Source organism: Miniopterus natalensis, chromosome 8, assembly GCF_054644295.1.
Source record: "Miniopterus natalensis isolate mMinNat1 chromosome 8, mMinNat1.hap1, whole genome shotgun sequence".
Lineage (NCBI taxonomy): Eukaryota > Metazoa > Chordata > Mammalia > Chiroptera > Miniopteridae > Miniopterus > Miniopterus natalensis.
In genome coordinates, this window is record NC_142088.1 from 49,923,373 (window position 1) to 49,951,285 (window position 27,913).

The 27,913-nt window shown below is 38.6% G+C and overlaps 1 protein-coding gene across 2 annotated transcripts in view; it reads left to right on the plus strand.

The window, feature by feature from the left end:
* The window catches only part of LOC107545442 (lymphocyte antigen 75), a 116,582-nt gene that overhangs the window by 59,084 nt on the left and 29,585 nt on the right, over nt 1–27,913 (plus strand). The window contains exons 26-35 of one of the 2 annotated variants that reach the window (XM_087819819.1): nt 2,328–2,493; nt 3,899–4,066; nt 5,484–5,600; nt 8,512–8,706; nt 11,282–11,508; nt 12,789–12,957; nt 15,186–15,335; nt 17,869–17,991; nt 20,020–20,187; nt 21,934–22,214. In XM_087819819.1, the coding sequence (XP_087675945.1) occupies nt 2,328–2,493; nt 3,899–4,066; nt 5,484–5,600; nt 8,512–8,706; nt 11,282–11,508; nt 12,789–12,957; nt 15,186–15,335; nt 17,869–17,991; nt 20,020–20,187; nt 21,934–22,112 (1,662 nt within the window). In that variant the 3' untranslated portion in view covers nt 22,113–22,214. Of the gene's footprint in view, nt 1–2,327; nt 2,494–3,898; nt 4,067–5,483; nt 5,601–8,511; nt 8,707–11,281; nt 11,509–12,788; nt 12,958–15,185; nt 15,336–17,868; nt 17,992–20,019; nt 20,188–21,933; nt 22,215–27,913 lie in introns of those variants that run through there. The other variant, XM_087819818.1, reaches the window with a different exon arrangement.

The window sequence follows — 27,913 nt, forward strand, 5'->3', positions numbered from 1 at the left end:
ATCTGTAAAGTTATAGTAAGTTAAAAGAAAATATTAAAATCAGCTGTAATCCCAATACCCTGTGATATGTATGATTTAATCATTGGGTATATATCCTTCAAGTTGTTTTTCTATGTACACATATTTATTTGTAAGATAATTGGAATCATACTGTTTTGTAGCTTTTTTCCCCATGTAATGATTTGGGTCTTGTTTTTTTATCCTGTTTTTCAATCGTTAGTTATGTTTCTCTTTTTTCCTGTTACTCTTTATTTTAACAAATTCTATGTAGCTGTTTAGTAAGTATCTTCATAAGCTGCCTTAAGTCTTTGGGACATTGACAGGGTATAAATAAATAAAACTTTACATTGACAGCAATGTGAAGGTATTGGAAGATTTTAAACATGGTAACAACAGTATCAGATTTTTAGTTAAGAAAAATTATACTGGAGAGAAGGTTGGGAAAGAAGTGAGTAACCTAGAGATAGGAGACCTGTTAGCGTTTCTTGTAAAAATTCATGCAGAAAATGATGTTGGCCTGAACTAAGGCATGTTTACAGTGTCTGCAGTTTAGCAGCTCTGGGGTACATAAAGTCCAGCGTGTGACTGTGGCAGTAGGTCACTCAAGTACATAGAAGTAAAAGCATATAGAAGTAGGGAATGTCAAGAAAGCTTGGGAACTGGGTGAATCCCCATGTTTAGGGATGTCCATGTGAACATAGACATCCCTAAATCAGTGGGAGGGCCAGGGGATGGAGCAGGACCTGGGGCATCTCCTTCGTGAATGTCAGGGAAGAGCAAGTGGGCCAGATCCGCAGTGAATGTCAGAGAGAGGCAAGGAATCTGGGAGTCTGCCGTGGTAAGAGGGCCATACCTCAAAGGAAATGATTAAAGGAGGTAAAAATACCTACTAGCCCATTATCGTAGCCCTATGGGATTTGAGAATGGAAAAACAAACAGCCGTCCCTGTGGGTGCTGGAAGGAAATTATTCTCTTGGAAAAAACAGATTTTAAATAACATCACGAATTTAGTAAACATATATGTATAGTCTTAACAAAGAGATTTAGTATTCAGTAAAGAGATGGAGGGTGTGGGATGATTAATCTATGAGGAATACAAGTTCCAGAGGCCCAGGGACTGGGTTAGCTGGGGGTGCAGCAAAGGGGCAGAATCCAGGGTAATACGGAGGGCAGGCGGCATTGCATGGCCAGAGAGCCACATTTGAAACCATGTGGCCTGGGGCTTAACTGCACACAAGTTACAACTGGAACTCTGGTGGAGAACAGCCCAGAATGAAGCACTGGTGGTGCTGAGGCCTGACCATGCTTGCTGTTTATGGTTCTCTAAGGAGACTGTGTGTGGCCTTTGCCCAATATTCCAAATGAGCCAGTGATACGAAATTACCTTGGGCCTCAGGAAAACTTAGCTCCATGAGCCACCGTGTAAGGCCTGGGGCTCTGGCAGGACTATGGGGAAACTCAGACAGAACTGTACTCCACACTCCATCTCCCAGACTCCTGTCCCTCCTCTGTAAAGCCTCCCTCAAGATAGGTGGCTGGTCAGGCCCTTGTCAGGATGCAACGACAGACGTTCACAGACTTTGAGTGCACAATAGAATGTAGTAATAAGGAAGCATGTCCCCAAACACAAGTGTGGAAACAATGGTGTGACATCCACATGGTCACATGGGGTTAGGAGGAAGGGAACTGACATTTATGTAGCTTTCTCTGTGTGTACCAGCTGGCCACTGAGTTATGAGTTTTACACGAGTTATGCCATTAATTCCAGCCATGAGATTCAGTGTCACATCCATTTAGTAGCTGAGGGGTTGGAAACTTGGCAAGGTAAACTCACAGTCAAGAACTCATAAGTGACCGAACCAGAATTAAAAACCAGGTGTGCTGAGCTCCGAAGCCCATGTTCTGTCCATGACCACATGCTGTGTCTAAGTCTATCGGTGCTTACAGGGGTCCTCACTCCACTGTAGCTTGCTGACTTCCAACAACCAACCATGGCAATAATGTGTGAGGCAACATAGTGTAATAATTCAGACCCTGGACACCAGGGCAGCTTATATTCTACATGACCTTATGCACGCTACTTGCCTTCAGCTTCCTCATCTGTGAAATGGGTATGATAGTACCTATCTCATATGGTTGTTATGAGGATTAAATAAGTTAATATGTGTCAAGCACTTAGAACAGTCCCGGGCAGATAATAAGTGCTATGTCAGTGTGCGTTAAATATAAGGTAAAATTAAGTCGTTAGATTGACCATGAGGGCCAAAGTAATACAAAAGGGATCACATGAAGTAGTGCTACTTGCAATGTATTTCTTTTCCTTGCAGGATGAACTCAACTTTATTTGGTCAGATGGGAAACATCTTCAGTTTAGTCGCTGGGCTGAAAATAATGAGCAGCTGGAGGACTGCGTGTTTTTAGACACTGATGGATTCTGGAGAACGTCCGATTGCGATGCTAACCAACCGGGTGCCATTTGCTACTACCCAGGAAGTATGCCAAATTCAAATATTTTATTTCTTAAATTACTGTCAGTCTTGTGAGTAGTGAAATTTGAGGGGAGTGGTTTTGTGAAATCTAGTTTTGAAATCATAAGGAAATTACAGTCATGTTCTTTTAAGAACAAATTTTGTTGTGAATATTTGCATTCAAGAGTTATTATATATTAAATAGTTTGTCATTAATTTGTTAATTTTGACTGTTTTATCTTTATCAGCTGGCAATGGTAATTGACCTTTTAGTTTTAAGTCCTCATTAGTCTCATTTTGCATATATTTTCTGTTTATATTCTTACAGAAAATCTTCTTTTTGTGGGAATTCTTTTATAATTCTTAGAATCCACTAACATTTTTCTGTTAAGATTCATTTGGTTGTAAGTAACAGCAACCAGTTCAAGCTAGCTTAAACCAAGAAAGAATTTTCGATCCTCAGAAATGGGGCTAGAGCTAAGCCTCATGAGGAATGGGAATCAGAAACTGATAGTCTTCTGTCTGTCCTTCCTGCTTCTCTCTGTGGGCCTGCGCTCCTCTCTTTACATACTTTCTGCTTCTCCCTGCACGTGACACATGGCGGCTCTGTGGCTCCCACCTATACCCATCACTGGAGGAGAACCGACTGTCTCTGATCCCACTTTTCAGTTTCTTAGAGAGAATCTGAAGGACTCAGCTAAGTCAGGTATGCAGTCTCCAGCTCACTCAGAGGAAAGTGGTTTTACAACAGTCAGGGGCCCACATATGTGGGTTTGGGTAAGAAGAAGACACGACTTCACAGATGGAGGGGCTGGCTGTGAGCTGGGGGAGACACTGGATGGTCTCTACTACACAGTAAAGCAGTTCAACGGGCTTTGAGTAGAACACGTTTATACTCGCACCTTCTTGAATATATGGCCTTTTCGCAAAATGAAAAAATGGGGGGAAGAGCCATAATCGGGTTTTCTAGATGTCAGATTTTAAACTATTTCTGTTTGCTTTGGTTAAAGCAATAACTTACTTGGTACATCACATATTTCATTAAAACGTTCCTTTAAGATTAGAGATGATATCAGTAACCAGACACTTGAAGATGAACTCTCAAAGTTATAGTAGGTGCTAGGTGCCTTTTATTATGTTTGTATAGTTTTTCTGAGTACAGAAATTGCATTTAACCCAATAGCACCTCATTTTTTACATCCTTGCACTCACTCCACAGCAGGGGAAAGAAAATTACTGTGTTAAATAACTCCTTTCCTGAAGAAAGCCAGTTAAGAGGTCACACTATATTGAGTATAAACAGAACAAGCATCACCAGGTTATCATTTCTTGGCTTCCTGAATATTTCCTACTAATGAAGTCTAATTACCATAAACAGGATTTAACATTTATATCTCAGATTAGTATTCATACCTTTTCTTTTTTCCTAGATGAGACTGAAAGAGAAGCCAAACCAGCCTACAGTGTCCGATGTCCATCTCCTGTCTTAAATACTCCATGGATACCCTTTCAGAATTATTGCTACAATTTCATGATAGCAAAGAATAGATATATGGCAGTAACACATGATGATATTCATTCTAGATGCCAAAAACTGAGTAAGTATATTAAATGCCATTATATATTGCATTATGCTCATATTTTTAAATCTCACCTGAGTGTGTTATAAATATTTCTACTTAGCACTAGTAACAAGATCTCAAAAATATTCATCTAATTTCCACATTATCAACAAGTATTAAAACTTGTGTTTATTTAAAATGGAAGGTATAGGAGCTACCTCTTTCTTTACCCATTCATCAGAGAACTAGTCTGTCTTTACAGCTGTAAACAAAACGGGTTCTTACTTAACAAGGGAAAGGAGTGACACTAGGTAGCAGAGAACTAGATGTTAAATCAAGCTAAGCTGTGGGCAAAATGAAAATAAGTTAATTTAAATGGCCAAAAGCTTAGATAAGCCACAAAGAAGCAGCTCTGCTTTTTAAAAAATATATGTATTTCCCACTTTGAAGACTCTTCAGATATTTCCTATGAGATTCACTGAGGACTTGGAACTTCTGAACAGTGGACCTTTGAATTTTGTAGAAAGTTCCCATGGGAAATATCAAGCCATTATCCCCCAAAGAGTGCTCTGTAGAATGCTAGTCATGAGAGATGCTCTAAAAAAGGATCCTTAGAAAAAGAACAAGATTTAAAAACACTATATACCATCACTTCCTGTTAAGTGATGATCGAAAGTTCTTTTGCATATACTGTAAGAAGTGTTGGCATGGCCTGGCTCGGCGTGGCTCAGCGGTTGAGCGTCGACCTAGGATCCAGGCGATCGGGGTTCGATTCCCAGTCAGGGCACATGCCCGGGTTGCGGGCTGCAGCCGATCAATGAGTCTCTCATCATTGATGTTTCCATCTCTCTCTCTCCCTCTCCTTTCCTCTCTCTGAAATCAATAAAGATATATTAGAATAATAATAATAATAATACAATGTTGGCATGAATGAACTAGTTGATTTGTTTAACCAATGTTTGCAAAGTTTTTATCCATGTTGCTGTTTTCTGAGGAACTCGTATTAATTCTCCAAGGAACACACTGTGGGAACTATCAAACTTTTTTACCCTAATAAAACAGTGGTCACTAAGACAAAAGAAGATCTGTCTTAGAGCCCATCCAAGAGGTTTTATTTATTATAGTCTGACAATGTATCATTAATATAGGTGGATTTGTACCAACTCAAAATAAGCTTTAAGGAGAAAAAGTGAGGCAAATCAGTGTTAAATTCTCTACTCAACTACTAGCTTGTCACTAGTCTGTAAGACCTAATTTAACCTCAACATGTTAAAAACTTCTTAACCTATTCCTTTTAGTACAATGAGCCAGTTTTAATAGGCATGTCTTTCTTATTTTCTGCTATTATTTAAATTTGGGAGTATATTAAACTAGAAAATAGTACTTTCTAAATCAAAATACAGTGTTCTAGATAAATAAGTGTTAAAATTATTGACTATTTTTTATTTCACAGATCCAAAATCACATATTCTGAGTATTCGTGATGAAAAAGAGAACAACTTTGTCCAAGAGCAACTTCTGCACTTTCATTATATGGCGTCGTGGGTCATGTTAGGTATAATTTATGAAAGTAAGTTGTAAATCTGCTGATTTTCTCTTTATATTCATGCTTTTTTATAAACTACTTGTTTATCAAGCTATAAAAGTATAGTTCTTCAAAGCATATGTTTATCAATATACATTATAATTATGTACTTAGCATAACATGTAAATACAAAGACAGTTTTTGTGTCTCTGCTCTGCTATTAAAATGTCTTTTCCACCAAGCTTAGACTTAAATGGTGGGAAATAGTTTTCTTTCTCTACTCTCTCTCCTAGCAGTTCAGGACTAACTAAATATGATCACACTCCCGTATAAATCTCCAATACTTACTTTGTATCTGTACTGTGTATGTGGAATGAGTGAGAACAGAATTACACTTCTACTCATGTTGCACTTTCCTAATGTATACATTAGGAAAATCAGACATAGTCTGACAATGGGATAGAATATTTGAAATTGGGACTAAATACCACAAATCCAAGATATAATCTCTATACATTTTTTTAAACACAGATTCTGATAATAGGGCAAATAAGATCAATTTAGATAGAGATATCCTGAAAATCATAGAAGTCTGGAATTAGAGAAAATGAAAATCACTTTGTGGGCATAAAACATTAAAAGTATGCATTTTCCCCAAGAACAGGGCTTAATAAGGGGCACAGGACAATGACAGCCAGAGGTAGGACAGGAAAAGAAGCAGAATTACTCAAATCTGGCCTTCTCTTTGTTCTCTAACTTGCCTTTCTCAGAGCTGCAAAGGCTTTTCTTAAATGTTTGTAGCTTGCAAATGAGTAAAAATTAAACTATCAAGCAATAGGTAAGACTTAGGTTGCCAGTAGAAGGTGAGTTCATCATAGTAGGACTTAGTTGCCCAAGTTTTTATTCCAGTGACACTTGAATACCCTTAAATTTAGAAATTACCAAAAAAAAAGGAAACTAGGTGGAAAGTTCTCAGGCTTTACCTGAAAGTGACTGAGGAAACAGTGGTCTCATATGGAGCAGTGGAGACCACACCCAGGATATAGTTAGAGATTCCAGTGGTACCTCTGATGACATTCTTAATTATATTATCACAAACAACTGAAAATATATTCTGTATTCTGAAAAGCATTTTCAGATCCTTAGACTTTCTTTTAATCATCCTGAATTTTTAAATAAAATGTCTGAGTAACAAATTTCCTATTAAAATAGACATATGAGCAACATACAGAAAGATGTTTCAAGCAAATTTGGTTTAAATCTAATTCTTTCTGGCTTGATTTATATCCGTAAGTCTTTTTATCACTTTGATATATTTAAATAATATTTAACTGTATATACCACCTATACAAAGGATTTCGTTTTTTAAAGTTCTTACTTTTCAAAATTAAGGCCATGAATAGAAATTACTAAGAGAAGCCACGTGTCAACTGAAAGATACTTCAAGTCAAGTAAAAAAGTGACCCTTTGTATAGCAACCTCAGAAATACACCTTTGCCCATTATATTAGCCAGAAAATGGTAACTTGAACATTTGGGGAGCAGGAAAGGAGGACTGGGAGACATGAGGTGGTACAAAGCTGCAAGAAAGAACCAAATTATACATACAGCACTTCTAGTGTTACATTGCTGCAGGCAGGTGTTTAGGATAATGCTTTGGGGGATGGCGATCAGTGAAAGGCACAGCTAGCCAGGACGACAAGGGTTATGTGTGGGTAAGAATGACATCACTCTTCACACCAATTCATTAATTTTTAAAATATATTTTATTGACTTCAGAGAGAGAAAGAGAGAGGGAGAGAGAGATAGAAACATCGATGATGAGTCATTGATCGGCTGCCTCCTGCACCCCCCTGCTGGGGATGGAGCCCCAACCCGGGCATGTGCCCTGACTGGGAATCAAACCTCAACCTCCTGGATCCTAGGTCGATGCTCAAACTCTGCGCCACGCGGGCCAGGCCCAATTCATAATTTTAATAGGCCTAGCAGTTTGTTTTTCCAAAAACTTTATTGAGATACAGTCAGATCCATACAATTTAGCCATGTAAGGTGTGTAATTTTTTTCTTTTATCATGTGTGCATATCTAAGAAGACTGTGCCTACCCCAGGGACATGAAAAGGTACCCCTATGTTTTCTTCTAAGAGTTTTATAGTTTTAGCTTTTACATTTAGAGCTATGATCTATTTTGAGTTAATTTTGCATATGGTGAAAGGAAAGGGTCCAGCTTCATTTTTTTTTTTTTTTTTTAAATCCTCACCTGAGGATATTTTTTCCATTGCTTTCCAGCAGAGTAGAAGGGGGAGAGGGAGAGAGAGAAACATCCTTGTGAGAGAGACACATCAATTGGTTGCCTCCCACACTCGCCCCGACCAGGGCCAGGGGTGGAGCCTGCTTGGACCGGGGACCCTTCAGTCTGCAGGCTGACACTCTAACCGCTAAGCCAAACTGGCTAGGGCTTTTTTCTTTTTTTTTTTTTTTGGTGTGTAGATACCCTTTTCTCCCAGGAACTATTCTTTCACCATTGAAGTGTCTTAGCACCCTTGTCAAAAATCATTTGCTATAAATGTGCACAACTGTATATGGTTTAGGTCCAGGGAAGAGATTTCTATCACTAGTTTTATAATATTTTTTTTTTACAAAATAGTTACAGTCATTTTCATTGCAAGTAAACATATATGTAGGAGAAATGAATATTTGATGAAAGATAAAATGTAAAGTTATTGCAGGATGGTGGAATTATAAGTAAAATTTGACTTTCATGTTTATAATTTGTGCTTTCAAAATTGAAAATAAGCATGATTTACTGTTATAATTATTTTAGAAGGATACATATAATCATACAACCTTTTAGGAAGTGGAGAAAGAAGAGAGAAAAGTTGAAATTTAAATATTAACCTCATAACTGTAATTCAAGTATTGATTTAATCTCTAAGCATAGAAAATGTTTCTTCTCTAGATAATTCTCTCCTGTGGTCTGATAAGACGATGCTGTCCTACACGCACTGGAGAGCAGGGAGGCCAGCGGTGAAGAACGGCCAGTTTTTTGCTGGCTTGAGCACTGATGGCTTCTGGGATATTCAGACCTTTAACGCTATTGAAGAAATACTTTCTTTTCATCAGCACAGCATTCTTGCTTGTAAAATTGAAATGGGTAAGTATGCTAATGTAGAGTTTCCACTCCAGGGAAAGAGAATATATTCTCCGCTATGAGAGGTGCTATAAGAGGTCACAGAGGAAGGAAAAGACAATGTCCCTGGCATTGTAGTCTTGACCTCAACAACTAAAATGTAGTCAGGGAGACAGCATTAAATTCTTTATCATTGTTTTATGTAGATTAGTCTTAGTTTATTCGGTATGGCTTAAATTTATCCGAAAGTAAAAATAGATCAACGAAAGCGAGGAATCCATGGAGCAGGTAAAGCTTGGCTGCGCCTTGAAGGATGAATACAGTTTTTCTGAATAAGAAAGTGTGTTTAGGTAGAGTTTTGACATTCCAGGCTGAAAATGAATGTCTCTCAACCTTGCCTAATTCCTTTTAAAAAATCTATTTTTAACTGCATGTCAGTTTTAAATTTTTCACAGCTTAAAAACTGTTATTTTACTGCCACTCTGCTGTAAGGGCTGTGCTGACGTGGAGCCCAGCAGGGACACATTCAGGCCGGTCTTCTTCACAGAGCTTCAGGAGAACTTCCCGAAGCACTGTTTCCATCAACACTCTCCAAGAATTTTTTGTTATCAATTACTTTGAGTCCATGTAAACTTTTGAGGCTTTCTAGAATTCACTGTCTATTCTAAAATTCTAGGCTCTCTTCCAGCCCCCACTTTCCCCCCATTCTTGGCCCAGTGAAGACTTTTTCTGCCTGGCTGATCTCTCTCTCTTTTTATCCCATCACATTTATCCCCTCTATGCCTTCTTCCACCTCACCCACCCCCTCTCCACCCCCAAAGGCTGAGCTCTTAATTGTCCCATGTACAGTGTCTTCCCATCCTCATTTTTCCTGCCAAGAAGTCTTTCAAGAAGTCTTACTATTTTTTTATATCTTTAATAAACTTCTCATTTTAAAATAGTTTTAGATTTACAGAAAAGTTGCAAAGATAGTACATAGAGTTCCCATAAATTACCATAACCAGTTTTCCCTATTGTTGACATCTTACATTAGTATGGTACATTTGTCACAACTAATAAACCAATATTGATAAATTATTATTAACTAAGTCCATACATTATTCATATGTTCTTAGTTTTTGCTTGATGTCATTTTTCTGTTTGGGATTTCATTCAAGATACCATGTCACATTTATGGTGACATGGCTGTGACAATTTCTCAGACTTTTCTTGCTTTTGGTGACCTTGACAGCTTTGAGGAGCACTGGTCATGTATCATGTAGAATGTCCCTCATCGTTTTCTTGTGATTAATTTGGGGTTATGGGCTTGGAGTTTAGGGGAAAACCATAGTAGTGTCATTCTCATCACATCATGTAAAGGGTATGATATCAACATGATTATCACTATTGATTTTAACCTTGGTCACCAGGCTCTAGGTAATACCTGTCAGATTTTCCCACTGCTAAGTTACTCTTTCCCCCTTTTCCATACCACACTCTTTGTAAGGAAGTCACTACTCAGTCCACACTTAGATAGTGGGCACTTACCTCTGCCTTCCAGAAGGGGGCAGTATCTACATCACTATTTGAAATTCTCCCCATTTAAAAACGTATTCCATCATTGAATTAGTCAGTCAAAGACAGATACCACATGATTTCACTTGTATATGTGGAATCTAGACAACAATATAAACAAAAGCAGACTCATAGATACAGAGAACAGACTGATGGTTGCCAGAGGAGGGCTGGGTGAAAAAGGTAAAGGGATTAAGAAGTACAGCTTAGTAGTTACAAAATAGTCACAGGGATGTAAAGTGCAGCGTAGGGAATATAGTCAATAATATTGTAATGACTATGTATGGTGCCAGGTGGGTACTTGAAATATTGGAGGGATCACTTTGTAAACTATATGACCACTGTGCTATACACCTAAAACTAATTCAAAATAATATTGAATGTAAACTGTAATTGGAAAAAATATTGTTCAGTCATTTATTGACACCAGTATGGGCTCATGGTTAGTTATTTCATACTTGGAATATAATCCTATATACTATATTATTTAATATTTTGCTCAAATTGTTCCAGCTCTCGCCATTGGGAGCTCCTTCACTTGGCTTCTGTGTCCCTTTGAAATATCCTCATCATTGTGGTTTTGTTATTATTAGTTTGTTTGTTTTCAGCTTACTTTCTGGTTACCTTATTTCTTTTTAGTCCTAAGTTCACCTACCCTACCCTCTGGAGACCTAATTTTTCAAGCAAGGTGCTGACTGCCTTAATTCAGAGGACTCTCTCTTTCTCAGTCAGTTACACATATTCTAGTGGGGAATTGTTTCGCCCTCATTGCAGGTATTGCTGTTCTATCCACAAGAAATAGGTGAACTCCTTAAGTGAAAGACAATGTTTATGCCTTTTTCTTAATCAACCAGACTACTGTAGTATTTAAGAGCCTGTTAAATGTGCTGTGGCAGTAAGAAAAACGAAGTATGTATTTGACCTCCCTTCGTAATAACACAGTTTTATTTAATTTTTGAAGTGATTATATGACCAGTCTTACCCCAAATATGTATTTCAAACAATTCAAATTTAATCACAAACACTTTTCATTTAAATATTATAGTTGACTACAAGGAAGAATATAATACTACTCTGCCACAGTTCATTCCCTATGAAGATGGCATTTACAGTGTTATTCAAAAAACAGTGACATGGTATGAAGCAATAAACATATGTTCTCAGAGTGGAGGTCACTTGGCAAGTGTTCATAACCAAAATGGCCAGCTCTTCCTAGAAGATATTGCAAAGCGTGATGGATTTCCACTGTGGGTGGGGCTATCAAGTCACGATGTGAGTATTCTTGTTTTCCAGAAATTTTCCAAATATGTTAGTGGCTTGGAAATGTGAACATAAAATATCAATTCAAAGTATAACATCAGATTAAGTTCTGGGACTCAATTTGCATGGCACAGTACTTTCTTACCTTTTCACAGCAGAGAACAAATAGAAAATTATATTTGTCGAGTGCACTGCAGCACACAGCTGGGACCGCCACTGCCCTAACACTGCCAGGGCCCAGCAGATGGGTAGCTCAGCAAGGCCTCTGTGGTCTGTTTGGGGGAGACCAGTTGGAAAGCTGGTGAAAAAGAAACAGCACAGAATCAGAAAAGCCCGAGCTTCAGTACTAGTGGCAGATCTTCCATTTACATGCTGGGTGATCATGGGCACATTACTTGACATTTAGAAGCTTATTTCCTCATCTGTAATATTTTGGAGTGATAATATTTTCCTTAATCTACGATTATAGTGAAGATTAACACAAAACGGTGCCAAATGGAATTCTTAACATTAGGACTTGTAAATGTATATTTTCTTCCCACTCCCCCCCCCCCCCCCCGAAATTAGCACTATTTGAGAGTAATCCTCTCCTGGTAAACACGTCCTTTGTGCCACTATTTGAGTCCCATTAATTAGTATAGTCAGGTACTTATAATAATAATGTCTAGTATACAAAAAGTAGACATCTATTGAGATTAGAATTGAAGGCCTAATTTAAATAATCTCTAGAACAATGTGGAGAAAATGAAATAAAGAACGGCAAATTAAGATTATAGAATCAAGGAAAAATCAAAAGTAATCTTCACGGATGAGTTTCTTGGGAAGTATTTTCCTCTTCTAGCTCCCTGCACATTGCTGGCTTCTGTAATATGGGGGGGGTAAAATGTAGCCAGAGACACAAACCATAAAACTCTATAACATAAAAAACAGTATTTAGAATAATATCAATGTGGAATTGTAAACCTCTAACTGTAACAAGTGGAAGCCATTTGCATGTCATTTAATTTCAAGTGTTATATAAACTCATTCTTAAACAGAATAAATCTAGAGACAGAGTGTAGTAAATCTGTAGTAATTCTAGATTTAAAATCCTACTTAAATTGTGCCAGAGCAAATGTCAAATCACTGCATCAACAGTAAATCCCTGATTTTACAAACAGGTCCATACCTGCAACACTTGCGAGCAAATAACGCTCCATTCCAACACTTCTTAAAGTATATATGTTTTTGCTTATGATCTTTTTTGAAGTCACTCATCTAGATTCAGGTTGTCTCTCTAATTCTTAAAACAGGGAACAGAATCGAATTTCGAGTGGTCTGATGGCAGTGCGTTTGACTACGTCCCATGGGAAGATAAGCAGTCTTCTGGAAATTGTGTTCTCTTGGATCCAAAAGGAATTTGGAAACATGAAAAATGCAAGTCTCATACGGATGGCGCTATTTGCTATAAACCTACAAAATGTAAGACGTGATTTCAAATAACTGTATATTTACTAAAATATTATGTTTGTTTTATGCATTTGATTAAGTAAAAAGGAATTTTTATAGATTTTAAGTAAGGTTTATTCACAAGTCCTCCAAAAATAATTCTGATACTTTGTGAAGAGAAATAAACACATGATACCCATTCAAGGAATTTGTTCTCAAAGATATTCAGTTGTTCTATGACTAGGTAAGTTTTAACTCTAGAATTTGTGGATTTGCAGCATTTTCAAAGGCTGAGATGCTTCTTTTAAACAAGTGTTCCAGAGCATGTAAATGTGGGAAATGTCTCAGTGGTCTACCGTATTGATGGCTATGAGAGTTTCTATAGTAAAGACGTCTGTTGCACTTTGTGTAACTAAGCATTTTCCAAACATATATGATCCTTAAAATCTGAGGAAAGAGCCCCTTCCATCAGGGGCTGGAATTGGGGTCACTTCTGGTGGGCAGAGCGTGAACCTTGGGGAAGAGCACAAGCACCCAGACCACCCAGGAGCTGCTGAGGCATGCTGGGCAGGCCAGGGCCTGGTGCAGCTGGTGGTCTCTGAAGCTTCTGGTTCTCAGTGCTGGCCCTTGCAGGGGAAAAAAAAAAAGCAAGATTTGGAAGTAAAACTCCATGAATAGCAATAAAGAAAGAAAATATATGCAGCCTAAGACAGCCCAGGTGCAGACTGGACTAGAAATAAGTAGACTTTGAAAATAAGGTATCTCCATATGTTCCTAGTATAGGAAGAATTTATTTATTTATTTTTAATATATCTTTATTGATTTTAGAGAGAGGAAAGGAGAGGGAGAGAGAGAGATGGAAACATCAATGATGAGAGAGTCATGGATCGGCTGCCTCCTGCACGCCCCTGCTGGGGATCAAGACAGCAACCTGGGCATGTGCCCTGACTGGGAATCGAACCTCAATCTTCTGGATTATTGGTCGATGCTCAACCGCTGAGCCATGCCGGCCAGACAAGAAGAATTTATTTTCAAAGCCAAGCCATTCAGAAAGGTCCAACAGTCCTAGCCATGCACTGGTGGCCAGTGTTCAGTATGTTTTTCATCCAATGAAGCAACACACATCATTGCTTGTGCAACAGTGGAGTCATTAGCAGTACAGTTTTGAGAAAGCAACTATTTCACAAGGTGGTAAAAGGAAGAACTTGCTAGTAACTTCTCCCTCCATCAGCAGCGTTCATGTAGAGCTGTCACAAGTCCTACAGGCTTCACAGATGCATTTGGCGAGGAACTTTTATCATCAGTCACTAGGAAACTTGCCTGGGAATTATCAACTGTCAAACTGAAGGAAGACTTACAGCTCAAAGCAAGGGCATTAATGGAAAGAATGGAGGCAAAAGCCAGTCAAATAACTAGAGTTCAAAGAAGATCAGGCCCAGCTGGAGAAACAGAAGACAGTGAAGCTGAGAAGGAATTAAGAGCCGTCAGAACATCTCTCCATGAAGGAGGAAACGGCAGCAGCCTTCCTTCCGGAATCACAGGGGCCACAAATAAGAAGAACTGTACCCAGATGAGACATGGGGAAAGGCAGCAGGCGCCTTCCATTGCTGAAGGGCGTGCCCACCACACAGTGCGTCCAGAGGGATGGCTCAGGCCGAGACCACTGACCGTCCCGGGCCAGGGCTCTGACTCCGATCGTCTCTGCCTCACAAGTAGCTTGTGGACAGTTTACTTTCCAGTTCCCATACTCTCTTCTGTGGAAATTAATAACAAGTGTTAAGAGGCACAGGCTTTGTTACACAGGCTTCCTGTGGTATACAGCACAGTTAAAATCAAACATGTTAAATGGAAACCAGGGAGACATTTTAAAACTAAGAAGCCACACCTCCTCTTTTTTGGTTTGAGACAAATTTTTCTTTGCTGATATATGGCCTTTTGTAAACACATTACCAGATTTTCACTTGTGGTTGTGATTTTTATGGCAAGGTAAAACTGGGTTTATATTATCAAAATAAAAAGGAATCCAAAGAAAGGAAGAATTTTAATTATTATTTCAAAGTAGTTACAGGCCTGCCTAGCCTGTCTTTGCTCCTTTCCTATTCTTTCTAATTGTTTTTAATTTAGTCTAAATCCATTTTAGAGAGCAAGTACTTTATCATCTAAGTTTTTTAAATGGTATTCCAAAAAGCTAATTAGAATGTATACTCAAAAGTCAGTCATTTTTTTCTGTGCATTTTTACAACTGTCTCACATTTCTATAGCTCAGGAGGTATCCTCTCCTACATACTCACCGAGGTGCCCAGCAGTGAAAGAGAACGGATCCCAGTGGATCCAGTACAGGGACCACTGTTACGCATATGACCAGGCATTGCGCAATTTCTCAGAAGCCAAACAATTTTGTTCGGAACTTGGTGAGTTAAAATTCGTTGATTTTCTTTGACTCTATAATTGAATCATTGGAATTTTTTAAAGAAATAATTTGAAATGATGATTATATTTTTGAAAATATTTTTAAAGCACTTGCTATTTATAATAGCATTATAATCTAATTGCCCAGTGGTGGGAGGGGTTGAGTATTTTATGATATATGACCCCAATGGAATATTGGAATAACCATTAAAAATGATCAACCTAAGAATAAGTACATGGAAAATAAACATAAGTGGGAGGAAGTAGAATGGAAAATGGCTAAGTGAATTGTTATGTGAAAACACTGACAAATGAAATGGTTTTAAGTATAGCTAGATATGCTTAAGTGGAGGGGTTAAGAGGTAAATTTTGTATAAAGTTGGTTAAGTAATAAATACAAAATTGTAGATTTTTCCATGACTTAGTTATTAATAAATAAGCTTATCTGACCAGGGTAACTAAAAACATGGGCTGATCATCCATTCTGTAGTAACAGTGACTCGCATCAGCTGAACACCATAAGGAACAGGACTTTTCATCTTCAGATATAACTATTTTAGAAAGAACAGCAATGATTGACTTTCTCCCATGATAAATTTAGCCAGTAGTCAAACTGTGAAATGACTTCTAGAGGACCTGTATCCTTGGGTAGCAATTCAGCTAGGCAGATGGCATTTATCTCATTTATTTTGCTAGCTGTTGTAGAAACATTGGACAGATTTTAAAATCTCCTTATTACTGCTTAACTACATGATAGGAACTGTTCTGCATTATACATATGTAACACAGATACACACACACACATGTATAGCAGATACATAGATAGGTAGGTAGACACACACACACACACACACACCCCTGTTGGGAACTATTGGGAGCTATTAGGTTCTGAAAGTCAGAAGCCACCTCAAGAAGAAAATTGAAAGGTTTACTCTCATTGAAGTGTGAAGGTTAAACACTTAAGCCTTGGAGGCAGACAGGTCTGGGTTTAAATCTCAGCTCTCTTACTTACTAGCTGAGTGATAGTGTAGAAGTTACATAATTGTTTCTCTTTTCTCACCTGAAAAGAGAATAAAATTATAGTTGACCTTTAAACAAGGAGTGGGTTAGGGACACTGACCCCCATGCAGTGGAAAATCTATGTATAACTTTTGACTCCCTCAGAATTTACAGTCGTTTCTCAGTATCCACCAGGAATTGGCTTTAGGACCATACTCCCACCCCACGCAGATACCAAAACCCACAGATCCTCAAGTCCCTTATATAAAATGGCTTAGATCAATGCATACAGTTGGCCTGCACCAGCAGATTCCCATCTTCGGATGGAAAGTACTGCTTTTTATCCAAGATTGGTTGAATCTGAAGATGCAAACCCAGAGTTACGGAGGGCTGACTGTATTTTATTGGGGAAAAAAAATTGTAAGTGGACCCTCGTAGTTCAAACCCATTGTTGAAGGGTTAACTGTAGTACTTGCTTCAAAGTTTGGGTAAAGATTGGGTTGTTGTAATAATGAATGAAATGAGATAATATGTTTACAAATATAGAACAGTGCCCTGCAAATAGTGAGCATTTAAAACTATTCTTATTATTAGAAAGATTGAGATTTACTTTCTAATTCTATAATTGACTGTCTAAATCTAACCAACTTACTTCCTCTCCTTGAGCCTCAGTTTCCTCATCTGTAAGACAGTGATAATACCTTCCTTTATAGGATTATGTGATATTAAACAAGGTAACATATAAAGTTCCTGCACACTGTGGGATCTATAACAGAGTAAAGGCTTTCCTTTGCCCCTCTTTAAATATGCCCCACCACAAAAGTTCAAGTGTGGATAGGCTTGTCACTGTTGAAGAATATTCAACACCATTTAAAACTGATTTCCAAGTCTAGTTATTATTTTATTTCCATCCCTTGCCTGATGCTGATGATAGCACTGTGTTCTCTATGGGTCTGGGGTGACCTATCAAACTTCAAGAATACTCATTCTTTCAATTCTATACTATATTTAGAAACTTACAATGGGCATGACCAAATGCACGTATGTATAAAATAATATTAAAAGGAAGGCTAATGCTCCCCAATATCCCAAACCTATTTGCTTTCATTTTCATTTTAACAGAAGCAAATATGTGCAGAAATTGTTGTTGAAGAGAGAGTGCTGAAAATCTATAGGAAAACATATCTTTCTACCATCACACACTTCACTTTTTATGATGAACTGTTCATACACATGTCTCACTGGTTAGCCAGTTCCAAGATCAAAAAAGGTTGCCAGGTAAACATTGTGAAAAAAAATAATAATAATATTTCTTTATACAGTTTCAATCTAGAAATATTTTTAACTTTTTTAGGAAGCTATTAATGCTATGCTTTTGAACATCTGACCCATATCAGGTTTTAAAAACATTCTTTGCAAAGTTTGAATTCCTCAGTGATCTTGATCATGATAGTTTCTGTGTTTTTTTCAAATGGCTGGTTGATAATAAACCACTAACCTAAACTAATTAGTTTGGGGGTTGTTTTCCTTCAACAGCTCATTCTGCAACTCTTGTTACTGTGGAAGATGACAATGAGAATAAATTTGTGAGCAGACTGATGAGGGAAAATAATAATATTACCATGAGAGTTTGGCTTGGATTATCTCAACATCCGACTGGTAAGAGACATCTTTGTGTGTGCAGTATGCAAAGAGAGTTCTAACTTGTCCTAAATACCAGCTCAGCCTTGCTAAAGAATGTCCAGTGGTATCTAATTCAAATGCTTCTTATTGATGAATAAACTTGGTCTGCTGGCTGTTTTCGAGGCTTATAAATTCCTAATGAATAAGTGAATGACTTATTAGTAATGATGGAAAACACTAATGAAATAGAAAATCAGTTGAAACCAACTGGAATTGTTAGAGGTTTAAGATACATGGACCAACAGGATATATTTTCCTTCTAAGCAATTATCTGTCACCTCCGTCCCCCTGCAAGGATCCTATCACTTACCTCCCCTAGAGTTCTCAGGTCTATCACTCCAAGGTTTTCCAGCTTATAACTCTGTAATTCAGAAAGTTCTTTTCTTGTTGTTTCCTTCCCTCTTGGAACATTTTTACCACAGAGCAAAATTAAATCTTCATAGTGATTTTTTTTTTTCAAACTAGCTTAGTAAAATTGCAAAGCATTGATTCAGAAGGCTCTGTGGGAGAATACGTCAATAAGAAATAACAGATACAGAGTTTGAGTGAACTTGAAATTGAGAAAGAATGAATTCAATAAAATAATAGGAAATCTGTTTCACATTTTATGCAAAGTGTAATTCTAAATATTCAAAATAAATGTGAATCCCAAAATGTTAAGTACTTCTCAGAAAGAAACTTTGTTTGGGGCAGTGTGCAGTGGATGTTTTATTGAGTTGTACACTTGAAACCTGTATGATTTTATAAACCAATGTCATACCAATAAATTCAATTAAAAACTCATTCATTAATTAATTAAAAAATAAAAACTCAAGCTCTTTGTTGTATTTACTGCGAGGATGAAGATCATTCTCAGCAATCAGACTGTTGACATCCCAGAAAATGTCAAAAGGGACCCACAGTGATTGTGAAGGGCCCCAGAAGCACCCTGCAGAGGGACTTCAGTCACATCAGTGCAGAACTCAGTCTCCGTGGGAATAAAAAGAAGGGGCTCTGGGTTGGCAAATGGTGGGGAAGTAGAAAAGAACTGGCCACCATTCGCACTATCTCAGTCATGTACAGAACATGATCAAAGCTATTACACTGGGCCTCCGTTACAGATGAGGTCTGTGTACACTCACTTCCCCATCAACGCCATTATTCAGGAGATCAGTTCTCTTGTTGAAATCAATAAATTTCTTGGGCAAAAAATAACCTACAGGGGTCAGATGAGGTCAGGCATTGCTTGTTCAGTATCTCAAGCCCAGAAAGATGAATTGATTCTTGAAGGAAATGACAGTGAATTTGTATCAAATTCAGCTGCTTTGATTCAGCAAGCCACAACAGTTAAAAACACAGATATCATAAAAATTTTGGATGGTATCTGTTTCTGAAAAAAGAAGAGCTCAGCAGGCTGATGAATAAAATCTAAGTTGTCCAGCTATAGAAACAGCAAGATGCCGAATGATTCCTCAGACTTATTTGGGGTATTTTAAAGATGCAATAAAAGCCATGTATTGATTTGGGGGGGAAATTAATAAAAATTTTAAAAATTAAAATTTTAAAAACAAAGAAAATGGTCAAAGTTGACCATCTAAATGAATTGTAAGTTGTGTTTATACTATCACCACAAGGTGGCGTTACCTCAGCTGGAAAATAAAGATAGAGTCATGGTGGGAAGACCGTCCTTGGGGCTAGAGAGGAAGGGAGATAAAGGTCTTTAGAAATCTCTCTCTCACACAATAAATGTGCAAGAATTCTACCCTTTAATCAAACACTACCTTCTATATCAGTGTTGTCTAATAGAACTTTCTACATAGCTGCGCTGTCCAATACAGTAGTCACTAGCCACATATAGCTATTGAGCACTTAAAATGTGACAAGTGCAACTGATGGACTGATTTTTAAATTTTTTTACTTTGAATGAATTTCATTTTAAATAGTGGCATAACACTGTATGAGCCACAAAGCATTTTTACCTTGGTAAATGAATGACAATAAACATAGTTGTATTTATTTCTTTAGATAAATCTTGGAACTGGATAGATGGATCAAAATTGAAATTTGTCAAATGGGCAAATAAACGTAAAAGTGATGGTGAAAAATGTAGCATTTTGTTAGCCTCAAATGAAACTTGGATAAAAGTTGAATGTTCACATGGCTATGGAAGAGTGGTCTGCAAAGTTCCTCTGGGTAAGTATGTAACCTGTCCTTAAGAAACATTTTTGCAGAACAGGCTAGGAAATAAATGAACAATTTTGTATTTGGTCCTAAAGTATTTAGTCCTTAAAACTATATATATATATAAAAATTTTAAGTCATGGAGATTCTTTCCCTCAGAAAAAAATAGATTACAAGAGACAATAAATGCACCAGATGCCCAGAACTTCCAGAAGACATGACTTAAAGTCTAAATGTAGTACAATTCTTTCCTAAGAAAACTGGAAGCTGCCAGCGTATTAGACAGGTCATTTCTTTGAATATGTTTTTAACATATTTTATTCTATGGTTTAAATATGTAAAAGCTCAGAGGTTTAATTCCGCAGTGTGCCTTCTTTCTCCCCATTCCCTTAAAACTCAACAATATTGCAAAACTTGCTTAATTAATTAAAATTACCTGGGTATCTGTAGGAAATCACAGTTTGAACTTATCTTTCATCATGAGTTGATATATAATATAGCCATAAAAATCTTAACTTCATTTCTAGCGAAAGAACTCTAAATTTTTCCCCAGCAACACTTTTAAAGATCTAGCATAAAAGCGCCCATCAGCATCTATATAATCGTTCACCGATCCAGGGGATATCCCGAGTCTACTCAATGTGCTGGGGTGCACCTGCGAACACGACAAAGGAGATGCATACCTTTTCCTCCTCCACAACCTGGTGGAGGAAGACAGATGATAGGTAACCAAGCAGGTCCATATTTAGAAGAGAGGAAAATATCAAATAGTTCTGAATTCTATGTGATCGAGACCAGGGGGACGGGTACTCTCGGTTGGGCTATCGGGGAAGGCGTCTAAGAGCAGCTGAGGCCTGACTTTGAAGCTGAGACCTGAAAGACCAGCCAGCAACCATCAGGGGCAGAGGCTCGCCAGGCAGAGATTCCGTTTGTAGCAGAGAGAGAGCCTAAGGCAGAACAACCTTGGTGATGCTCAGGGAGGAGCTGGAGGGCAGGCTGCTCCCCGAGGCTCAGGGCTCCGGAAACAAGGGTCTGGAGTTCAGGTCTGTCCTGAATGGAATGGAAAACGACTGGAATGTTTTGGGGGGAAGTGGGGAGGGGGAGGGGGGACAGGATTAGGGTGATGTAAACCAAGAGTTCTAATTTGGCCATTTTCAACTATCCATAGGGAGATGAGATATCCATATGGAATGTAGAGTATATTGTTGGACACATGAGGGGGAAGGGAGGTCAGCACAGAGATGATAGTAATGTCATGGGACAGAACATGTCCATCTCGGCAGCATGCGGAGAAGGGGCAGGGACAGCATTTGAGTGGCGAGGAACTATGAGGTCATCCTAAAGGCTTACATCATTTTAAAGCAAATAATACTTTATTTCACTCTAGGTGAGTCAGACACAAAAATGTACAGCTTTTAGCAATTTGCTATCAAAGTAAGGTACTATACTGGGAGTGATACTCTCAAAAGAGTGGTGAGAAGGGAGGGTGAGAATAATGATAGTGCTTTAATTCTTTGGAAGAAAATTACTGCACCCGTGCAGAGGATTTGAATGAAGAGGAAAACAGTTAAATTTGGGGAGGGAAAGCACTTAAGTGTTTGACGGTGATTTTGAATTCTGTGTTCATGCTATGAAACAATCAGGCACTCACCGTATCTAATTTGTGCAGGTTTACTTATGTGACACGCAGCCGAATGCATAAAACAATAGTAACCGCTTTCGCACCCCCTCCTGCACTGTGACCCCTGTCCCCTCCAGGCCCTGATTACCGAGGAATAGCCGTCGCGCTCTCTGTGCTGTGCGTCGTGGCTCTCATCGGCGGGCTGATCTGGGTCCTCTTCCAGAGGAACCGTTCGTCCTGGGCCGGCTTCTCTTCGGTTCGATATGAACAAGGCGTGAATGAAGATGAGATTATGCTCCCTTCTTTCCATGACTAAATCCTTCTAAAAGTTTGCTAATTTGCACTAAGATGTTAGGGAAAATGAGCCATTTTAAATGTTTTCAGTGTCAGTATTTACTCTGTTCCAAAGTACAAGTCTCAAGTACTTTTTCAGTTTAGTTGCTATTCTGGTATCTACATTTAATTACTCAAAAATGCCATGCTTACAACTCGATAGAATGGAAAGGAACTGAAGCTAAAACTGAAACTAAACTCCAAATTGTTCATAGGGCAATAATTTTAATGTGCATTTATTCTAGTTACCAACCACATTGTCCATGACATTGTTAATGACATTTTAACACAATGTCTCAGAAAATTTAAATTGGCATATTACTAGGTCACACATATCCCTTTTAAATTTTATGAACATCTGGCCAAATGCAAAATTAGTACCTCAAGGTGAAAACAGAACTGTAAGTAATATCCACATTGTCTTAAAATGTCATTTGTAGCATTTGAGGGAAATTATTAAACAAGAGGCATACTTATTTTTTACACAGCAAAATAGTACCTCCTGACAAGATGTTTCTTATACTATGCCAAATATATTTTATACCAGAATTATTTAAATGTGAAAGTTTTGTTCTGTTCATACTTATTCATAAAACAGTGGCTTTTAAAGAAGATTTAGTACTTAATATTTTTCTAAAGTGTGAGAACATTGTTGCTAGATGGATTAGATACCCTGTAGCGATGTGGTTTTTTGGTTGTTTTTTATTTTTATTTTTTTTTAACGGGAATCAGAGTTTTGAAAATTTTACAATTTATATACTTTACAGGGCATGCCAACTTTTGACTAACAGATTTTTATTACTTTATTGACTTTTTTACGTGAGCTAAAGATAAGTGGTCTTTGAAGGAAATTGTATATCTTATATTTGTAAAAATGCAAATTATACAATGAAACTCTAAACTTTGTGATTACTACTAAAATATTTAAAATTATAAATGATTAAGGAAACACTGTTTTGTGGTTATAGCTTTACATTTTACCACCTAGAATATATTCTTAATAATAACTTCCACTGGACCTGGTAAATGTTTTATTCAGTGTTTAACTTATATTTGTACTTTAGAATATTTTTGTATAAAATCCATAAATTTATTTTAAGATTTAGAGTTTTTATACTATGATAAAGTTGTAAATAATTATCTAAGACAGTTTTAGTATAATCTAAAACTGTAGTATAATTGTTCTGAAATATTTTTTATTAAATTTGTTGGACTAGTTCTCTTGCCCAATTATCTGTACAGTTTTAGTCATTAAGCCTTTCTTCAAAGAACTAAACCAACTTGATGTGAAAAATTCAGCCATATAGAGTAGTGATGTGCAACAAAGTTGTCTTATTTTTTAAGTAAAAGCGTTGTTGATGCTTGTTTGGAAAAAAGTATCTCTGGATGGGGCTTTCCTATGTTAGGTATACAGTGAGACAAGAAATAAAGAGACTGGCTGTTGTAAAGCAAGGCCTCCCAGAGACTCTGTGTGCATTTTTTAAAGAATAAATATAGCCATTCGTACATTTCTGAATGTTTGATTTTAGTCTCTTTTTCAGATTTCATCTGAATCGTCCTGTCTTTTAACTCTCGGATGAGCAGAAATTCCATTGATGATCCAGGAGCTTCTCATTCTTTGTGCTCCCCGTAGGAGATCCTGCCCAGTGCCTCCCACCCCAGGGCGTTTGTCAGCCACGTTAAGTCAGTAGTTCAGAGATCTAGTTCCACGTTCATATTCCCAACTCCCAGTGGACAGTCCACGTGACAGTCCTCCTCAGCATGGCCACACCTGCCCATCTGGTGTTCCCCTCCCGCTTCCTCTGTTCAGAGGTCCCAGGAGCATGGAAGGCAGCCTTCTCCAGCCTTCCCTAGCTAATCCAGTGCCCACAAGCGGTCTGACAAAATTAACCTCCCAGTGCCAGGCACCTAAAAGAAGTAAGCAAATAGACCTAAGCATCGGGGGTAGGAGACGAATTCAGAAGTGATACCAGTGATGGCCCTCACGTCTCCCCACCCCACACAGCGCGTTCCCCTCCCGGACCCCGGGCGGGACACTTGCACTCTGGGAATTCTCCCCTGCACGTGACCGCCGCAGTGTTGGTGACCCCCAATCCTGACCCCACAGGGGGGTTACGCTAGGGAAAGTCAGAGATTCAGGTTCCTTTATCTTAGGTCCTTTCAGTCCTAAAACCTTCTTGGAGAAATGGAGATCTAATTGTTATAAGTTCACCTCTTTTATCTTGCTTAAGACAAATTTTAACTAGATCTCAAAGACATTTTTTTCTACGAGACCTCATGATCTGAACAAAGTTTATCTAATTCCCTGTATATTCTATATTAAAACAGTCTCCCAATATCTACAGGTCGACAAGTTTACTGTACATGTATTTCTCTTTTTTCCAAACTAAACCACAAGCAGAATGTTAGAAACGTTTTTTCTATTTCCCCAACCAGTTTTCTCCTTATATTCTCTCTGCATTAATATGAAGACACCATACCCCTGTCTACCAAGCGAGAAGCGCAGGAGCCACCCTCAAGCCCTCTCCCTCTCCCTCTCCCTCCGATCATCCTGCTGGTTCTACTCAGACTTCCCACAGCGGCCGTCTCCATCGGTAACTGTCTTAGTTCGGGCCTCTGTCATTTTTCCCCCCCTGGACTATCTGCACCAGCCTCGATGCTGGTCCTCCTGGCCAGCCGTTCCTCTTCATCCCATTTTCCCCACCCGGGTCCCAGGGGAGGTGAAGTGCACAGAGGAGGACTCTCCCTCCGATTTTGCTCTAAAGTTATCTAGGCCTTGCTGTCTCAGGCCAAAGGGTAGCTCAGCAATGCCCAGCCCAGGGACCCTCCCCAGGGACCTCGCACGGACTGACGACCCATCCTGAGAAGTCCTAAGGTTTTGGTTCCTTGACCAAACACCCCTTTAATACAATGTAAGATCGAGTCAATATTGCTCTAATTGCTAAACCACAGAGAGGAAACGGATAAAACTGACTCTAAGAATTATGAAAACGTTGGCGAGCTTAGCCAATGGAAATGCAGCAGAGTGGCAAGGCCAGGATCCAGATGGGACTGAGCTAAAAAGTGAAGGGAAATCAGGAAATGGGGACCGTGAAGTCTTGAGAAGTATGATGGGGACGGGAAGGAGAGGGATTGGGCCACAGCTAGAGGGAGCAGGAGGGTGGAGTTCTCTTTCCAAAGGAGAGGGGAAAGGAGTTTACAACTTTAGAAGCTGAAGGGAGCAAACAAAACAAAAGGTGAGCAGAGAAAAGGTGCAGGGGAGAGAGCAGGAGTCACTAATGCAGGAAGGTCTTGGAGACGATGGGACGAGAGGGGCAGTTCTAAGCCCACAGGAAGCGGAGGTAGGTTTGGGTGGGAGGGAGGAAGAATGCCTGCCTCTCTGAGGTCCCCACAGGAAGGCTGTGTGAAGGAGGGGGGAGAGCAGGTGAGTATTGGAAAATGTTTGTCTACACCTGAGAAAGGTGAGTAGCAAGTGGGGTCTCAGCCTGAGGAGAGCAATAAAAAATTGAAATACCCAATAAGGGGAATGGGAGAGGACAGTGGCCAAGACAAAATAGAAGGGCTGTAGAAAAGGCATGCAGGGCCCGGGTGCAATTAAAGGCCATATATTTGTAGTGACAACTACCAGGAGAATTGATAGATTACCTGTGCTCAGTTACTTCAGTCAAGTTGAGAAAAAGAGATGTGAAGAAGAGAATTCATCGTCAAAAAATTAAAAATAGAACTACCATATGATCCAGCAATCCCACTTCTGGAGCCAAAAGAAATGGAAATAAGATCTCAAAGAGTCAACCACACTCCTGAGTTCATTGCAGGATTATTTATAACAGCCAAGATATGGAAACAACCTGTGTCCTGTGTCTGTTAAGGGATGAACAGATAAAGAAGATGTGGTACATATATACAACTGAATATTATTCAGCCACTAGAAAGTAGGAAACTCTGCCATTTGTTACAACATAGATGAACCAAGGGCATTGTGCTAAGTGAGATAATTCAGACAGAGGAAGACAAACACCACATGATCTCACTTATACGCAGAATCTAAAAGAGCTGAACTCAGAAACAGAGTAGAGTGGTGGTTACCAGTGGCTGGGGGTGGGGGAAATGGAGAGATGTTGGACAAAGGATACAAACTTCCAGTGATAAGATGAATACGTTCTGGGGATTTAATATACAGTCTGGTGATTATAGCTAACCATACTTCACTATGTGCTTGAAAGTTGCTAAGAGAGAAAATCTTAAATGTTTTCACCACAAAAAAGAAATAGTAATTATGTGACAGGATAGAAGTGTTAGCTAACGGTGCCAGTCATTTAATGATAGATAAGTGTATCAAATAAACATGTTGTACATCTTAAACTTACACAATGGTATGACAATTATACCTCAATAGAGCTGGAAAAACAATTTTCTTTTTAAAAAGAAAAAGAAAGAAGAGACCCCAGGTTCAGAATTGACAAGGTAGATCTCACAGAGAAATAGGAGAGGGCATGGTATCCAGGCCGGGTGGAGAAGAGAGAAATAAATGCCTGGGGAAAATGAAGTTAAGGGACTGGAATCTGGAATGTGGTCAAAGAAGAGAGAAGCTGGAGAGAAAGAGACAGAAAAGTAAAAGGTATGTGGTGTGGTTGGAAAGTAGGACATCATATTGAGAGATTTTAATAAAATACCACATTATTCCACGCAGTAGCAGTAAGTAGACTATTTGGTCATGTTAGCCTAAAAAATGAAGTCTGCACCATGGCTAACAGTGGAAAAAAATACCTTTTTCCAGTTCAAGTGAGTTAGAAACAAAATACTGTTGAAATGGGTTATTTGCTTAAAGTAAATTGATTTATTAGGATGCCAATTCTTTGTAAACCTAGCCATTATTTGAAAATTAATGCAAAGTAATCCACATAGATAAAAGTATACTTTGGTGCCTACGGTGGGGGAGGAAGAGAATTTTTCGTCGCACAATCACATAGAACTGTTCATTTTACTTGTGTACTTAGCAAGACAGAAGAATCCAGAATAGGATGTTTGAATATATAAACATAGTGTAACTTTGGAAAGATTCACTTCAGATATGGATCTAGTATATAAACCCCTTATTGATAGCCTGAGAGGAAGAATGAAAATAAATAAATTGAGCAAGATCTTGATACTTTGGCAAAGGGGCTGAACCTGGCGTGGGTGGGAGAGTTCAGCAGAAGGTGTGGGCTCTGGTTCATTTTTGGCATTCCCTGTGTGCCCATGGCTCAATCATGTCCCTTCTTTGGGCCTCAGTTTCTTTATCAGTAAATGAAAATGGTCCCTATCATTTCTGACACTCTATGACTCACCTTACAGACCCCACTGGTCAGACTTCCTTGGTGTAATCACTCCATTTCAGACTGGACTGCACAGGCGTAGAAAGGGTTAGACTTGATTTTTTTAGAATATACTTTAACTTTTTATAAAATCAGTGGGGTTTTTTGTTGTTGTTTTTTTAATATATATTGATTTCAGGAAGAGGAAGGGACAGAGAGAGAGAGAGAGAAACGTCAGTGATGAGAGAGTCATTGATCGGCTGCCTCCTGCACGCCCCCACTGGGGATCGAGCCCACAACCCGGGCATGTGCCCTGACGGGAATCGAACCAAGATCTCCTGGATCATAGATCAGTGCTCAAACGCTGAGCCACACCAGCTGGGCAGTTTTTGGTTTATAAAAATTTTGAGCAGGAAATGTAGCGAGATCCTATATACTTCCTTACCTCTCCCCTCTTTTCCTCTGTTATTAGCATCCTGCACTGGTATAC